The following is a 17,622-nucleotide window of genomic DNA, read 5'->3' as shown; positions in this document are numbered from 1 at the left end:
TGTATCCTCTGACAATCCTCATCATTATCCGCAACTCCACCAACCTTTGTGTCGTCCGCAAACTTTCTAATCAGACCAGCTACATTTTCCTCCAAATCATTTATATACACTACAAACAGCAAAGGTCCCAGTACTGATCCCTGCGGAACACCGCTAGTCACAACCCTCCATTCAGAAAAACACCCATCCACTGTTAACCTCTGTCTTCTATGACCGAGCCAGTTCTGTATCCATCTTGCCAGCTCACCTCTGATCCCGTGTGACTTCACCTTTTGCACCAGTCTGCCATGCGGGACCTTGTCAAAGGCTTTACTAAAGTCCATATAGACAACATCCACCGCCCTTCCCTCATCAATCATCTTCGTCACTTCCTCAAAAAACTCAATCAAATTAGTAAGACACGGCCTCCCCTTCACAAAACCATGCTGTCTCTCGCTAATATGTTCATTTGTTTCCAAATGGGAGTAAATCCTGTCCCGAATAATCCTCTCTTAATAGTTTCCCTACCACTGACGTAAGGCTCACCGGCCTATAATTTCCTGGATTATCCTTGCCACCCTTCTTAAACAAAGGCACAACATTGGCTATTCTCCAGTCCTCTGGGACCTCACCTGTAGCCAATGAGGATGCAAAGATTTCTGTCAAGGCCCCAGCAATTTCTTCCCTTGCCTCCCTCAGTATTCTAGGGTAGATCCCATCAGGCCCTGGGGACTTATCTACCTTAATGCTTTGCAAGACACCCAACACCCCCACCTTTTTGATAATGAGATGACTGAGACTATCTGCACTCCCTTCCCTAGGCTCATCATCCACCAAGTCCTTCTCTTTGGTGGATACTGATGCAAAGTATTCATTTAGCACCTCACCCATTTCCTCTGGCTCCACACATAGATTCCCATCTCTGTCCTTGAGTGGGCCAACCCTTTCCCTGGTTACCCTCTTGCTCTTTATCTATGTATAAAAAGCCTTGGGATTTTCCTTAATCCTGTTTGCCAATGGCTTTTCATGACCCCATTTAGCCCTCCTAACTCCTTGCTTAAGTTCCTTCCTACTGTCTTTATATTCCTCAAGTGCTTCATCTGTTCCTAGCCTTCCAGCCCTTACAAATGCTTCCTTTTTCTTTTTGACTAGGCTCACAATATCCCGTGTTATCCAAGCTTCCCCAAACTTGCCTTTCTTCCTCACAGGAACATGCTGGTCCTGGATTCTAATCAGCTGACATTTGAAAGACTTCCACATGTCAGATGTTGATTTACCCTCAAACAGCCGCCCCCAATCTAAATTCTTCAGTTCCTGCCTAATATTGTTATAATTAGCTTTCCCCCAATTTAGCACCTTCACCCGAGGACTACTCTTATCCTTATCCACAAGTACCTTAAAACTTATGGAATTATGGTCACTGCTCCCGAAATGCTCCCCCACTGAAACTTCGACCACCTGGCCGGGCTCAATCCCCAATACCAGGTCCAGAATGGCCCCATCCCTAGTTGGACTATCTACATACTGTTTCAAGAAGCCCTCCTGGATGCTCCTCACAAATTCTGCCCCATCCAAGCCCCTAGCACTAAGTGAGTCCCAGTCAATATTGGGGGAAGTTAAAATCACCCACCACCACAACCCTGTTACCTTTACATCTTTCCAAAATCTGTCCACATATCTGCTCCTCTACCTCCCGCTGGCTGTTGGGAGGCCTGCAGTAAACCCCCAACATCGTGACTGCACCCTTCCTGTTACTGAGCTCCACCCATATTGCCTCGCTGCATGACCCCTCTGAGGTGTCCTCCCGCAGTACAGCTGTGATATTCTCCTTAACCAGTAATGCAACTCCCCCACCCCTTTTACATCCCCCTCTATCCCGTCTGGTGATCACAAGCCCGTTGTGGGTTGAATGTGTCAGGGAATGGTCCTTTGTCCTTCCAAGCACTGTCTGTTAATATGCAAATGTCTTTTCCAGCCATGGTTGATCGGTTTAACAAATCCTTTCTTCACTCCAGTAACAGTTTAAAATCAACCTTCATGACTAAATTAATGTGCCTCATTCTTGGCAGGTGGGGGCCTAGCATGACACCATAGAATAGCTGACCAGAAACACTGATGGAATCAGAATCTAGAATAGTCAATAAAAGAGGAGATAAATATTTTAAAAAGAAAACAGTTGTTAAGATTTGGGGAAAAGGAATAATACTAAGTAGGAGATCTTTGAGAGCTGGCACAAGTATGACGGGCAGGATGGCCTCCAATTGTGCAGGAAGATTCTATAAATACTTCATCAAATGTGGATCTCTGTTGCAGACATATGCACCAGCTGTCTGTCCATTATAAGATTGTAACTGAACAGCAGCATAAGGGCAACAAATGTTAAAGCCAAATCCCCATGCTTATGCCAAGGATGCGGGAGCTGTTGTCTCTGTAGCTCAGCATCCTGTACCAGTTGAGGATGTCTGCAGGGAAATACTGGCACCAAGGTGTCACAACTGGTTCTCTGTCCTGTGGAGCTCTCTTGTCTGTCCTTTGCGCAAGTATTAAAAAGTGAAGTTACCCTCTCTCCCCACAAACTCCCACCCCAACCCCATGGTGCTTGTTCCAGGGTTGGTGGAGCATGTACTGAGGGAATTGAAAGCTTTAGTTGTGCTCAGGGCCATCTTATCCCCAAACGCAAACAACCACGAGAGATGAACAGCCAGATTTCTGTCCTTGTTCCAGCTGCAGTCCGTAGTCTTGTCGCTTCATCTATATATTTTTTTTAAAAGCCACATTTGCTTTACATTTTCAGTATCATTTTTCTATTTTCATGCCATATCTCTGCTTTGGCACATTTTTCTTGGAGAAAGAAGGCCCTCCTTGTAGGCTGATATCATTTTCACAGATTTCAATTGTACTGATTAATGCTTTGCATTTTGAGAGGTCCCTTGTTAAAAACCAAGTACTGACCACATGAAATAGGGACGTCGGGCAGTTCATGCAGCCTGATGGAGAGAGAAATCTGCAGGGAGCTGTATGTGCAACATCTGGATCTGCTATTGTTTAGATTAGAGATACAGCACTGAAACAGGCCCTTCGGCCCACCGAGTCTGTGCCGAACATCAACCACCCATTTATACTAATCCTACACTAATCCCATATTCCTACCAAACATCCCCACCTGTCCCTATATTTCCCTACCACCTACCTATACTAGTGACAATTTATAATGGCCAATTTACCTATCAACCTGCAAGTCTTTTGGCTTGTGGGAGGAAACCGGAGCACCCGGAGAAAACCCACGCAGACACAGGGAGAACTTGCAAACTCCACACAGGCAGTACCCGGAATCGAACCTGGGTCCCTGGAGCTGTGAGACTGCGGTGCTAACCACTGCGCCACTGTGCCACTGGGACCTTTGCTGTTGTGATATTAAAGTGACAGCGCTGAATGAAAGATCCAGTAGTGGACATTACAAGGGACTGGTCATTTTTTGCTCTGTGTGTACGTGTGTGTGTGTGTGTGTGTTATATTTGTGAGAAAAAGATGCTCAGTGATCAGAATTATATAAAACCTTGGATCGTCCATTCGGGAACAACCCTTCTACTCTCACTAGGTAACCCATTTTTCTGCTACTGACAGATCCAAACAATGCCTCGGAAGACCTCAGTGAAAACCTATCCGATAAGTCAACCTCTGAGGAGCTTGACATGTTGCTGGAATCTCCCTCAGGTACCTGACCTATCCTTGTAACTTTGTAACACAGCAGAACTCTCCACAGATTATAATGTGTCTCTGCCATCCACCCAACTCCTTCCCAATGCTGGGACATTTCATCATCAGGTTGCTCCATTGATGGACACATCTGGCAAATGCGCCTTTTCGGAGAAGTTTCGGGCCGGCAGAGGAAGCTGCTCCTCACCACTGCTGGGCTCAACCAATGCCAACATGTGCTGTGGGTACCAGTCCTGTGCACTTGTATTTAATGTGACATTTGTTGGGACTATATGCTCAATGTGAACATATCCACATCAATAAAGACCCTGCTCTATTGAACTGGTCAGAGGTGAATGTATATAGAATATGTGGTACGTTAACAGGGAATGTGAAAATTATGTCACATCATACCCAAACAAGCCCTTCATTTTATCAATTTAATCCATCCTAAACTATGTATCTCTTTCCCCTCCCTCGCCCCCCCCCCCCAAATCCCCATCCATCCTTCAACTTTCCTGAGAAGGTACAGGTTATAGATATTTCCGTATCCAATGCCAATGATACTCCATGATAGAGCAGACCCTATGAGAACCAAGCTGAGACCCTATGAGAACTGAGTATGAGCTGCTCTGCTTAGTGGCTTAGCTGAGTTATGACAACTGAGTCTAGTGACTGCAATCTTGTCTAACTGCTTTATTCAAGCCACTTTTTAACTAATAATCCTGGCAATAGTGCAGGCATGTAATGATTGGCTAAGGGAAATGGCCAAATACACTTCAAATTGTTCAATCAGGGAAGGTTTTATAGGAACATAGGAGCAGGAGTAGGCCATTCAGCCCTTCGAGCCTGCCCTGTCATTCAATACGATCATGGATGATCATCCACTTCAATGCCTTTTTCCCTTCATTATCCCCATATCCCTTTATGTCATTGGTGTTTAGAAATCTGTCAATCTCTACTTTAAACATACTCAATGACTGAGCTTCCACAGCCCTCTGGGGTAGAAAATTCATCAAACATGATTTCCCATTCATAAATCCATATTGACTATGCCCAATCAGATCATTATTTTTTTTATTCATTCATGTGATGTGGACGTCGCTGGCCAGGCCAGCATTTATTGCCCATCCCTAATTGCCCTTGAGAAGGTGGTGGTGAGCTGCCTTCTTGAACCGCTGCAGTCCATGGGAGGTAGGTACATCCACAGTGCTGTTAGGAAGGGAGTTCCAGGATTTTGACCCAGCGACAGTGAAGGAACAGTGATATAGTTCCAAGTCAGGATGTTGTGTGACTTGGGAGGGGAACTTGCAGTTGGTGGTTTTCCCATGCATTTGCTACCCTTGTCCTTCGAGTTGGTGGAGGTCACGAGTTTGGAAGGCTGTCTAAGGAGCCTTGGTGCGTTGCTGCAGTGCATGTAGATGGTACACACTGCTGCCACTGTGTGTCGGTGGTGGAGGGAGTGACTGTTTGTTGATGAGGTGCCAATCAAGCGGGCTGCTTTGTCCTGGAATGTGTCAAGCATCTTGAGTGTTGTTGGGGCTGCACCCATCCAGGCAAGTGGAGAGTATTCCATCACACTCCTGACTTGTGCCTTGTAGATGGTGGACAGGCTTTGGGGAGTCAGGAGGTGAGTTACCCGCCGCAGGATTCCTAGCCCTGACCTGCTCTTGTAGCCACGGTATTTATATGGCTACTCCAGTTCAGTTTCTGGTCAATGGTAACCCCTAGGATGTTGATAGTGAGGGATTCAGTGGTAGTAATGCCATTGAATGTCAAGGGGAGATGGTTAGATTCTCTCTTGTTGGAGATGGTCATTGCCTGGCACTTGTGTGGTGCGAATGTTACTTGTCACTTATCAGCCCAAGCCTGGATATTGTCCAGGTCTTGTTGCATTTCTACACGTACTGCTTCAGTATGTGAGGAGTAGCGAATGGTGCTGAGCATTGTGCAATCATCAGCGAACATCCCCACTTCTGACCTTATGATTGAAGGAAGGTCATTGATGAAGCAGCTGAAGATGGTTGGGCCTAGGACACTACCCTGAGGAACTCCTGCAGTGATGTCTTGGAGCTCATGATTGATCTCCAACAACCACAACCATCTTCCTTTGCGCTAGGTATGACTCTAACCAGCGGAGGGTTTTCCCCCTGATTCCCATTGATCTCAGTTTTGCTAGGGCCCCGATGTCATACTCGGTCAGATGCTGCCTTGATGTCAAGAGCAGTCACTCTCACCTCACCTCTTGAGTTCAGCTCTTTTGTCCATGTTTGAACCAAGGCTGTAATGAGGTCAGGAGCTGAGCGGTCCTGGCAGAACCCAAACTGAGCGTCACTGAGCAGGTTATTGCGAAGCAAGTGTCGCTTGATAACACTGTTGATAACACCTTCCATCACTTTACTGATGATTGAGAGTAGGCTCATGGGGCGGTAATTGGCCGGGTTGGACTTGTCCTGTTTTCTGTGTAAAGGACATACCTGGGCACTTTTCCACATTGCAGGGTAGATGCCAGTGTTGTAGCCAAACTGGAACATTTGGCGAGGGGCGCGGCAAGTTCTGGGGCACAGGTGTTCAGTACAATTGCCGGAATATTGCCAGGGCCCATAGCCTTTGCAGTATCCAGTGCCTTCAGTCGTTTCTTGATATCATGTGGAGTGAATCGAATTGACTGAAGTCTGGCATCTGTGATGCTGGGGACTTCAGGAGGAGGCAGAGATGGATCATCAACTTGGCACTTTTGGCTGAAGTTTGTTGCAAATGCTTCAGCCTTATCTTTTGCACTGATGTGCTGGGCTCCCCCATCATTGAGGATGGGGATGTTTTTGGAGCCACCTCCTCCAGTTAGTTGTTTAATTGCCCACCACCATTCATGGCTGAATGTGGCAGGATTGCAGAGCTTAGATCTGATCCATTGGTTATGGGATCGCTTTGCTCTGTCTATCGCATGCTGCTTATGCAGTTTGGCATGCAGATAGTCCTGTGTTGTAGCTCCACCAGGTTGATACATCATTTTGAGGTATGCCTGGTGCTGCTTCTGGCATGCCCTCCTGCACTCTTCATTGAACCAGGCTTTGTCTTCTGGCTTTATGGTAATGGTAGAGTGGGGGATATGCCGGTCCATGAGGTTACAGATTGTGGTCGAGTACAATTCTGCTGCTGATGTCCCACAGCGCCTCATGGATGCCCAGTTTTGCTTTGCTAGAGCTGTTCGAAATCTATCCCATTTAGCACGGTGGTAGTGCCACACAACACGATGGAGGGTATCCTCAATGTGAAGGCGGGACTTCGTCTCCACAAGGACTGTGCGGTGGTCGAGTATGTTTTTCCCTCTTGTTGGTTCCCTCAACACCTACCACATACCCAGTCGAGCAGCTATGTCCTTTAGGGCTCGGTCAGTTGAGGTGCTACTGAGCCAGTGTCGATGATGGACATTCAAGTCCCCCACCCAGAGTACATTCTGTGCCGTTGCCACCCTCAGTGCTTCATCCATGGAGGAGTGCTGAGGGAGGGCGGTAGGTGGTAATCAGGAGGTTACCTTGTCCATGTTTGACCTGATGCCATGAGACTTCCTGGGGTCCGGAATCAATGTTTAGGACTCCCCCCAGGGCAACTCCCTCCCTACTGTATACCACTGTGCCGCAACCTCTGCTGGGTCTGTCCTGCTGGTGGGACAGGACATACCTGGGGATGGTGATGGCAGTGTCTGGGACATTGTCAGTCAGGTATGATTCCATGAGTGTGACTATGTCAGGCTGTTGCTTGACTAGTCTGTGGGACAGCTCTCCCAACTTTGGCACAAGCCCCCAGATGTTAGTACGGAGGACTTTGCAGGGTCGACAGGGCTGGGTTTGCCGTTGTCGTTTCCGGTGCTTAGGTTGATGCGGGTGGTCCGTCCGGTTTCTTTCTTATTGACTTCGTAGCGGTTAGGTACAACTGAGTGGCTTGCAAGGCCATTTCAGAGGGCATGTAAGAGTCAACCACATTGCTGTGGGTCTGGAGTCACATGTAGGCCAGACCAGGTAAGGACAGCAGATTTCCTTCCCTAAAGGACTTTAGTGAACCAGATGGGTTTTTACAACAATCGACAATGGTTTCAAGGCCATCATTAGACTAGCTTTTAATTCCAGATTTATTAATTGAATTCAAATTCCGCCTTCTGCTGTGGTGGGATTTGAACCCATGTCTCCAGAGCAATACCTTGGGTCTCTGGGTTACTGGTCCAGTGACAATACCACTATGCCACCACCTCCCCTATTATCCAAGTGTTCATTTATCACATCCTTTCGAATAGATTCTCGCATTTGCCCTACTACTGATGAAAGGCTAACAGGTCTGTTTTCTCTCTCCCTCCTTTCTTAAATAGTGGGGTGACATTTGCTACCTTCCAAGCTGCAGGAACTGTTCCAGAATCTATAGAACTTTTGAAGATTATCACCAATGCATCCATTATCTCCATAGCTACCTCTTTCAGCACTCTAGGATGTGGAATGTCAGGTCCGGGGACTTATAAACCTTCAGCCGCATTAATTTCTCCAATACAACCTTCTTACTAATACTAATTTCCTTCAATTTCTCATTCTCCCTAGTCCCTTGGATTTCTAATTCTGGCAGATTTCTCATATTGTCCTCAATGAAGACGGACATAAAGTAGTAATTTAGCTTCTCTGCCATTTCTCTATTCTCCATTATAAATTCTCCTGATTCTGCCTGTAATGGACCCACATTTGTCTTAGCCAAACGTTTTCTTTATACATAACTATAGAAGCTTTTACAGTTTTTTCCATAACACTGAAACATCCTGCAAAATATGACTGGTGGCCTGTGACTAACTGTAACACTGATGTGTTCCCCTTCCTCCAACTTAGATGCTGCACAGGACAATATTTCTAACCATGAAGAACAACATATGGTGAAAGGTCAGTAGTAATTTGTGGTGGTTTCTGTCATTGACGCTGAAAAGATGCGGGTAGTAGAAAGTCCTCTGAAGAGCTATCCTGTGATTATGATATGGAAAGGTTAGTGCAGAGAGCACATCAAAAATGTTGGGAGAAGAATTGGGAAAGAAAGAAGAGCTGGTCATTATATGACACCTTTCCTGATATCAAGGTGTCCCAAAGTGTTTACAGCTTTTGATGTGCTATCACACAGCAGCTAATCTCCACACATGAAGGTCCCACAAACAGCAATGAGATAATGACCAGGCAATGTGTTTTTAATGATGGTGTTTAAGAGAGAAATACAGGCCAGGACATTGGGAGGTACTCCTGTTTTCTTCTCTGTTATTGCTGCAGGATTATTTGGGCTGAATCTTTGTTTGTCGCTCTCGATCATGCCATTGGGAGGCAATGCGGGTCGGGAAGGCTGGCGTCTGGACCTAGAGTTTTTGAGCAGGCAGCCAATTACGTGGCCACCTTTGGAAGTCCTGTCCAATTAAGGAGGGTGGGCGGGCTCCCAAGTCTAGAGGGCCAATAGGAGGCCATCCAGCACTGGGAGATTGGCAGCCCCACTGTCAGAGGTGGGAGTTGCCAATGTAGGGTGGGAGAATGAGAGGGCACCTCAAGATGGAAGCGCTCTCTGAAAACTTTAAGAAGCCCCAGCTGCCAGGACATCATCATGGACAGGGACACCTCCACAGGACAGTCTTTGGCCTCGGCTGTGACCATCTTACAATCGTGACCACGGCAGGGGGTTAAAAATGGTAGATTAGGCGCTGGACCCTGCCTGGTTTGCTGCTGGGAGGATGCCTCCATTCATCAACTGGGATTCGGCCATAGCAGAGGGGCCAACTGTAAAATTCCAGTCGGCATCTGCACACTGACCTTAATAGCCCCATTAAAGGGCTTAATTGGCTACTTGCCACTTATGGGCAGGTAGCCGTTCCCCCACCCCAAACATGGCCTGGGTGGGGCCATACTGGCACATTGGCTGGTGGCAGCAGATTGCCGGCCAGTCCGCCTTTCGTCTCACTTCAGCAGCCGTTTAAAAATTCGGCCCTTTATGCCCACCTGAGAGGGCAGATGGGGCATCAGTCTCATCTGTAAAGATGCCACCACTGACAGTGCAGCACTCCTTCAGTACTTTGCTTAAGTGTCAGTCTCAATTATGTGTCCCAGTCTTCGTGGGTTTTGACCCCACAACCTTCTGACTCAGAATTGAGAATGCGACCGTTGAGCCAAGGCTGACACCGTAGGTTTTGGATTAATTATCTGTTCAAAGAAACTGGGAGAAGTAATGGGGCAGTGAGTGGGTCAGTGAGAGGGTAACAGGGCAGACTGGTAGCTATCTGTTATATGGTATTATCTAACTGCCACTGAAGAATCTTGAGGTCACGTTCTCTCCTCGCTTAGTAATGGATTCTCAATAGTTAAAAGGATCTTTCTATATTGTTTTGTGATATTTACCAGCTGTTCTTTTGATCCATCTCTAATACTTTTCTTTTCTCTAGAAGAGTGGAATGAAAAGATTATACAACTGAGGAAACAGGTTGAGAATCTTTTCAACAGAAAATATGGTGAGTTAAGAGGAATTGTTAATAGTTTTGTAACATTAACCACATAGAGCTGCATCAGAGGCTTGAGACCCTCATTATCACACAAAGCTTGGGAATGACTACACCATAGGAGTTTCTTCCTCTCCCTCAACATAACACATTGACTTTCTGCTGCACTGAGGTCAGGACTGAGGATGGTGGGCAAAACTAATGTATGATGCACTTGGAATCAATCATTCTGCTGTGACGTTAGGTCAGTTTGGGCACCTCGAGCCTGTATATTTAAAACAGTAGCTCCAGTGAAGAGGTGTGGCTGAGAGAGGGTTATGAGCGTACAATATACCATTCTGGATTATGTGACAATTGACCAGAACTAATTTCTCCTTTTCAGAAGGATGAAATGGTGAGAAATAAAGATTAATTCTCTGTCGTTCTTATCACTAACTGCTGAGTGTAATAAAGTCATTAATACCAGCACCAGAGAGATGTAGGTGAGAGCACTTCCTGTGTTCTTGGGCTGAAATGTCATCACCATTGCCTAGTAATTGATGCCAAGAGACATGCGTCACCAGGGAGCGGCGCCGGGGGCAACGCCAGCACGTGGGGCCGCCAGGGAGCGGGGGCAGGGGCCACCAGGGAGCGACACCAGCAGAGAGCGATCTGAGACTGTTGTTTTGTGACATCACAAAATGCAGATAAGACGTTCTCTCCTTTACAAAGTAAATTTGCAACTCCAGCTAACAGCAAATCAAACCTGTGGATGTGTTTCTGGCTGTAATCTCTCCGGTGTACCAGCCTGTGGAATGTTTCCGGCTGCAATCTGCTCTCCGGTGTGCTCTGCAAGACACTTGTAAACACTTCTGTAAGATTTGGACTAATTTACTGTATTGATGCTGTTATAACTGTCATTTGGGTTTCAGGTGAAGCGACGGGATTCTCCGATCCAGTGAAGATCCCATATTTGAAATTCCAGTCCCATCCTGAAGAATTGTTTGTGGATGGTTTGCCGGAGGGTATCCCATTCAGGAGACCCAATTGCTTTGGAATTACAAAACTTGAGAAGATTTTAGAAGCGAGTGAGGCCATTCAGTTCATCATCAAAAGGTAAGAATCCTCAGAATCAAGGCAAATAATTAATGAGTTGATGACCCTGGAGCAAGTCTTGAGATAACAATAATTCTCCTTCCCCCATCCCCACCCTCAACCTCACTAACTTAGGGGAAACAAGAGAACAACATGCTCAAGAGCTGCAAATCTGACACATAAAAAACAAAAGTGCTGGAAACACTCATCAGTCAGGCACAGCTGATGTGGGAACAACCCCAAACATATTTATATAGCACCTTTAACTTAATATAACATCCCAAGGCCCTTCACAGGTGGATCATCAAAAAATTTGACAGGGAGTCACATAAGCTGATATTAGGTCAGATGACTAAAAGCTTGGTCGAAGAGTTCGGTTTTAAGGAGTGTCTTAAAGGAGGAAATTGAAGTAGAGAGGCGGAGAGGGTTAGGGAGGGAATTCCAGAGCTTGGGGCCTTAGCAGCTAAAGACACAGTCACCAATGGTGGAGCGATCAAAATGTGGGATGCTCAAGAGGCCGGAATTAGAGGAGCGCAGATATCTCGGAGAGTTGTGGGGCTGGAGGAAATTACAGCGATAGGAAAAGACAAGGCTGTAATGAGTTCTTTTTACGTTGTCTGACGCAACATAAATGAGATGCGTGGAGTCCAGTTGGTTGAAGATCTCAAACAGGTTTATTACAGCTAACTATTATATACAGTACAGAGCAAACTATTTACGGAATCTTACTCTGGGTGTTACAGTTGCAGTGTGATTCAGGCTTGCAGTCACATGACTGCATCCTGGTACTTGTCTCATTAGCATACTAATTGTTAAAGGGATACCACTCTTAAAGGCAATCGTACAACAAAGGCCACGGAGGGATTTGAAAACAAGGATGGCAATTTTAAAATCAAGACCGGGAGCCAGTGTAGGTCAGTGAGCACAGGGGTGATGGGTGAACGGGACTTGGTGTGAGTTAAGACACAGGCAGCAGTGTTTCAGATTACCTCAAGTTTACAAAGGATAGAATGTGGGAGACCAGCCAGGAATGTGTTGGAAAATTCAAGTCTGGAGGTAGCAAAGGCATGAATGAGGGTTTCAGCAACAGATGAGCTGAGACAGGGGCGAAATCGGGTAATGTTACGGAGCTGGAAATTGGAGGTCTTAGTGATGGCACAAATATGTAGTCAGAGTTCATCTTGGGATCAAATGTGACACCAAGGTTGCGAACAGACTTGTTTAGTCTCAGACTGTTGCCAGGGAGAGGGATAGATCGGTAGCTAGGGAACAGAGTTTGGACCGGGGACTGAAAACACAGGCTTCAGACTTGCCAATATTTAATTAGAAGAGATTTCTGCTCATCCAGTACTGGATGTTGGATAAGCAGCCTGATAATTTAGCAACTGTCGAAGAGCTGAGAGAGGTGGTGGTGAGGTAGAGCTGGGTGTCATCAGCATACATGTGAAAACCAACACTGCTTTTGGATGATGTGGCTGAGGGGGAGCATGCAGGTGAGAAATAGGAGGGGACAAAGATAGATCCTTAGGGGACACCAAAACATGGAGTTCTGGGAAAGATGGGCATGGATTTGGGAGGTAACAGCACGTTCAAAGACTTGGAGAGAAAAGGGAGGTTGAAGATGGTGGTAGTTATCAAGGATGGTGAGGTCAAGGGATTTTTTTGGGGGGAGGAGGTGATGGCAGCAGATTTAAAGGAGAGAGGGACAACATCTGAAGAGAGAGAGAAAACTATTAACAATATCGGTTAACATGGGGACTAGGAGGGGATGTTAGGTGGTCAGCAGTTTAGTGGGAATAGGATTGAGGGAGCAGGAGGTGGGTCTCATGAACAAGATGAGCTCGGAGAGGGCATGAGGGGAGGTTTGAAGAGAAACCAGAGAAAGATGCGGGGTCAGGGATAGGGCGGGGGGAGCATTAGAGGAAGTTTGGCCCAGTGGATGAGACGGACGCAGCAGAGGCAGCTGATTGGATGGTCTCGATCTTAGTGACAAGTCCATGAGCTCCTTGCACTTACTGTTGGAGGTGAGGATGGAGGAGACATTGGAGATGGGTTTAAGAAGACTGTTTGCAGTGGAGAAAAGTTATCTTTGCATTCCAGGATGATCCTGGAATAGTGAGCATTTTTAGCAGAGGAGAGTAGGACCGATATTGCTGTATGTGGCCCAGCCATTTATGGTGGATAGCTAAACCACCATATCCTTTCAAGTCTGTGTCCCTTGGACCTGGGGAGTGGAGATGAGGACCAGACCAGGGGGAATGGCCAGGGTGAGAGAGTGTATTGATTTTAATGGGGACTAGGGCATCGAAGGTGAGGGTGGGGTTGAGCAAATCAGTAGCTGCAGAAATGTTGTGGAAAACAGAGGGCCAACTTGACAGTTGGGATTTTGAAAGTGCAGTTCGTAAGTGAATTCGGGATAGTTTTTCCTCGGGCAGATATAGAGGGAGGTGGGGTTAGGGCGTGAAAGGGGGTTGTGGGTGGAGAGTGATACAAGGAATAATCAGCGATGGCCTGATCTGATTGATACAATAGGACTAGCAAGACCATGTGACATGGCAAGGTCAAGGAGGTGGATATGGGTTGGGGAGTTAACATGGAGGCAGAGATTTAGGGAGGATAAGAGGGCAGTGAACACAGAAGTGAGAGAACATGATGAATTGAGATGGAGATTGAAATCATCAAGAATGAGAAATCATTCGGTGCAGAGGCTAAGGGAAGAAAACAGTGAAGATATCTTGGTGAGAAACTTTTTATCATACTTGGGAGGGCAGTAGAGAATGATAATTTTGGATGAGAGGGGAGAGCGGTGGAACAAGGTGAGATGCTCAAAGGAGAAGAAAGTGCCAGAGGAGTAGGAGATCAGGCCGTGTGATGTCGTGATAAGTGCCACGCTGCCACTGCGATGGTCTTGGTGGGGCAAGTGGTGGAAGATGTAACCAGGCGGGGAGGCTTCATTAAGGGGAAACGTGTCATCATCCCTCAGCCAAGTTTCCGTTAAGGTCATGGTGTCGATGCAATCATCCGTGATAAGTTCATGGATGGCAAGGGCCTTGTTCACAAGTGAACAAACATTCTGGAGGGAGATGCGTAGAGGGGTGATGACAGCAGCGTCCCCAATGTCAACAGTGGGAGGGTGAGTTGGTCAGCAGGTGCACTGGACAAGTAGGTCAACCAGAGAGTGGGTTGGCAAATAGATTTGTTGCTTGTAATGAGCCCTTTGGAGGATGCCAAGAGAGGCATTGAGTTAATGGGCAGGATTTTCCCCACAGGCTTCAGGACCCCGCCGTGAGGCTGAAATGGGGGTCAGATGCCTGCACTGTGTGGGCAATGGTTACCAAACCTTTGATATTCCCCAAATTGGCCAATCAATGGCCAGAGGGTGAGCTTATCATCCAATTAAGGTTGGTGGGCGGGCTCTCTAAGCTGGAAGGCCAATAGGAGGCTCTCCAGTTCAGGAGCAGTAGCAGGATGCCATGATGGGTGAGTGAGGGAGAGGGAGCCCCAAGATGGAGGTGCCTCTCTCCCACATTTTTAAAATAAAAAAATCAAGCAGCCAGGCCACCATTTGCGGGGGTGGGTGGGGGGGGGGCAGGAGGAGGCGGATCCTCTCCACAGAGGCTGGAGCCAGGCAGGCAGTGAGAGCCTCTAAGGCCGCCTGGAACACTTTCTCCCCCCCTCCCCCCAGTCTGCACCAGGAGGCCACCTCCAGGCATCTACACTGTTCCCCAGCACCTCCAGGGTCCTGGAGCCTGGCTGGAAAATCCCAGTCCGCCTTTAATCAGTTGTATTAGCTATCAGTCACTTGCAGGTGGGTAGCCCTGCTGCCCCACCATCCTGCCTCCAGGAAAATGTCCCGGGGGCGGGGTTGAGACAGAGAACTGACACCGGCCGGCGGTGCAAAATTCAGCGCCTGCCCGAATCTATGTGCGATCCCATCAGGGCCTCAAAATTCAGCCCAGTGTTTCAAGCAATTTCCCTTCATAAGCAGATAATAATGCAGCCTGAAGAAGGTACAGAGAGAAGGAAAGAGGAAGGGGATAAAAAAGAGAGTCACAGAATCGTTACAGTGCAGAAGGAGGCCATTCGGCCCATCGTGTCTGCACTCTCTCATGCTCCTTCTCCCTGTATGTTGCCTTCCTTTTCATGCCAGTGAGGAAGGATTTAGCTAAGTCTAATGGCCCTTGTATTTTTGTGGATATAGTCCTCGAACTTGCTCTAATTTCCTGCTCGTGAGATGAACATCCGCTTTTATATGGGAACAAGGATTCTGAATGTGACTTCAAACACTAACTGTCCACAGTAATGGCTTCCTTCCCATCATGCACTACTGACAGGAAGTGCAGTGACAACCCACGCGGCTGTGGAAAATAGATTCACCATGTTATCATTTTAAGGTCGGTCTCCTGATTTAGGGCCTGTTGCCAGGGGGATTTCTTCTCTTAATGCTTTGCTTTTATTTTAAAAAGAACAGGATATTTTTTATTTAATGAACATTAAATTCCCCATTTAATATGCTAATATTATGCCTACAGGCCACAACTGCTACTTGAAGAAGATCAAGAATCGTGTAAGGAGAGAAAGAATACAATAGGTAAGAAAGTAGACTACTGTATCACACATCATAGAAACATCAGATCCCATAATGGCAGTCGGAGAATTTGAATTCAGCTTTTTTTAAAAAAAAAACCCTGGAAATAAAAATCTGATATCAGTAAAAGTGACCATGAAGCTATTGGAATTGTAAAAATCCAACAGGTTCATTCATCTCCTTTTGTGGAAGAAACCGGCCATCCTTGCCCAGTTCTGGCCTATATGTGACTCCAGTCCCATAGCAACATGATTGGCTCCTAACCTCCCTCTGAAGTGGAGCCACTCAGTTTTATCAAAGTCGGGGAAACTAAGAATGGAGGCCTTGTCAGCAACACCCACATCCAATACAATGAGAATTTAAAATAAGTATCAACACAGATTCTAGCACTCATCCTGGTGGATTATATGATCTCTCTCTCAGTTTAAAATGTGTAAAAAGCTACTTTCTTGTCTATTTCCCTCATCTCCAATGCCAGGCATCTCTGCAGCTGAGAAGTGAGGCTAAAGCTCCACCCCCACATCCTTGTGCCTTGTTGTGCAGCTGACTGCCTGGGCCTACACTCAGGCAGCCCAAGGTGAACCCTTCCCTGCCTCCCCTGGCGTTTGAAAGGATCTCCACCATAAAGAGTTGAGATCACAAACTAGCTATGACAGGGGAATTATGTGGGTGAATCTGCTATTGTGGTAGTCCGTAGCATAGTTTGTCAGGGCTGCAGATCACTGCATGCTGTGAAATCTTTTCAGGCATATCCTCGAATGGAATTAGCCCCATGTGTGAATGTTTGGTCAGAGCTGTGATATTCCTTTAAATTCTGAATGTTCAGATTTCAAATAGTACATTTTTATCTTTTCTTTTTTTTTCCTCTCATTTGCTGCCTCTCCCTTTTTATGGCCATTCTACAAAACAGCCGGAGCACAAGCTGTTCCTGCCTACTTGACTGGCAAGAGATTCAAACATATGTCCTGAATCCAAGTCCAGTACTGTAATGTGCATGAATGTGATTTCTCTTCATAGCTTTTTTTTTTACATTGAATGATAAATGTCCAGAATTGATGATTGTCTAATCTTGATGTAGAAATCTGCAACAATTTTTCAGATCTGAATATTGGATTGAGAGAGAGAGAGGTTAGAAATGTAGTGACAACCTAATTATTCATCATTTCAAATAATATGAAGACATTCATAAAATCACATCTGTGTCGTATAAAAAATCCTTGAGGTGTTAATACTGTATGCCCAGTACCTGCTATTCTTGCATCTACCACTGGATGGTGGTGTGGCTTGTGTAACAATATGAAAAACAACCATTTGTATTTATAAAGCTGTTTCATTGTGATAAGCCTCAAGGCACTTCACAGGAATGTTAGCAAACAAAATTTGACAATGAGCTACATTAGGAGATTTCAGGGCAGCTGCCCAAAAGCTTGGACAATGGGGTAGGTTTTAAGCTGCACCTTAAAGGAGGGAAGGACTGGAGAGGTTTACGGAGGGAATTCCAAAGCTTAAGGCCTTGGGAACCGAAGGCATGGCCACCAATGGTGGAGCGATTAAAATCAGGGATGTGCAAGAGGTCAGTATTAGAGAACGGTACAGAGAAAGATGGGGCTGAAGGCATGGGGGATTCGAAAACAAGGATGGAGATTTTAAAATTGAGGTATTGCCAGACCAGGAAACAACGGAGGTCAACGAGCACAGGGGTGATGGATGAACGGGACTTGGTGTGAGTTCGGATGCGGGCAGCAGAGTTTTAGATGAGGTTAAGTTTTTGGAGGGTGGAAGCTAG

At 46.4% G+C, this 17,622-nt stretch overlaps 1 protein-coding gene across 10 annotated transcripts in view; it reads left to right on the top strand.

Annotated features, from left to right (window-relative positions):
• Positions 1–17,622, top strand: part of gtf2ird1 (GTF2I repeat domain containing 1) — a 193,908-nt gene that overhangs the window by 125,205 nt on the left and 51,081 nt on the right. For all 10 annotated transcript variants that reach the window (XM_068010158.1, XM_068010156.1, XM_068010163.1 and 7 more), the window contains 5 exons: positions 3,604–3,693; positions 8,541–8,591; positions 10,121–10,186; positions 11,086–11,269; positions 15,781–15,839. In XM_068010158.1, coding sequence (XP_067866259.1) covers positions 3,604–3,693; positions 8,541–8,591; positions 10,121–10,186; positions 11,086–11,269; positions 15,781–15,839 — 450 coding nt within the window. The remainder of the gene's footprint in view (positions 1–3,603; positions 3,694–8,540; positions 8,592–10,120; positions 10,187–11,085; positions 11,270–15,780; positions 15,840–17,622) is intronic.

The sequence above is a fragment of the Heterodontus francisci genome, chromosome 30, assembly GCF_036365525.1.
Source record: "Heterodontus francisci isolate sHetFra1 chromosome 30, sHetFra1.hap1, whole genome shotgun sequence".
NCBI lineage: Eukaryota > Metazoa > Chordata > Chondrichthyes > Heterodontiformes > Heterodontidae > Heterodontus > Heterodontus francisci.
The sequence above is the reverse complement of the archived record's forward strand: the minus strand, read 5'-3'. Positions and strand labels throughout refer to the sequence as shown.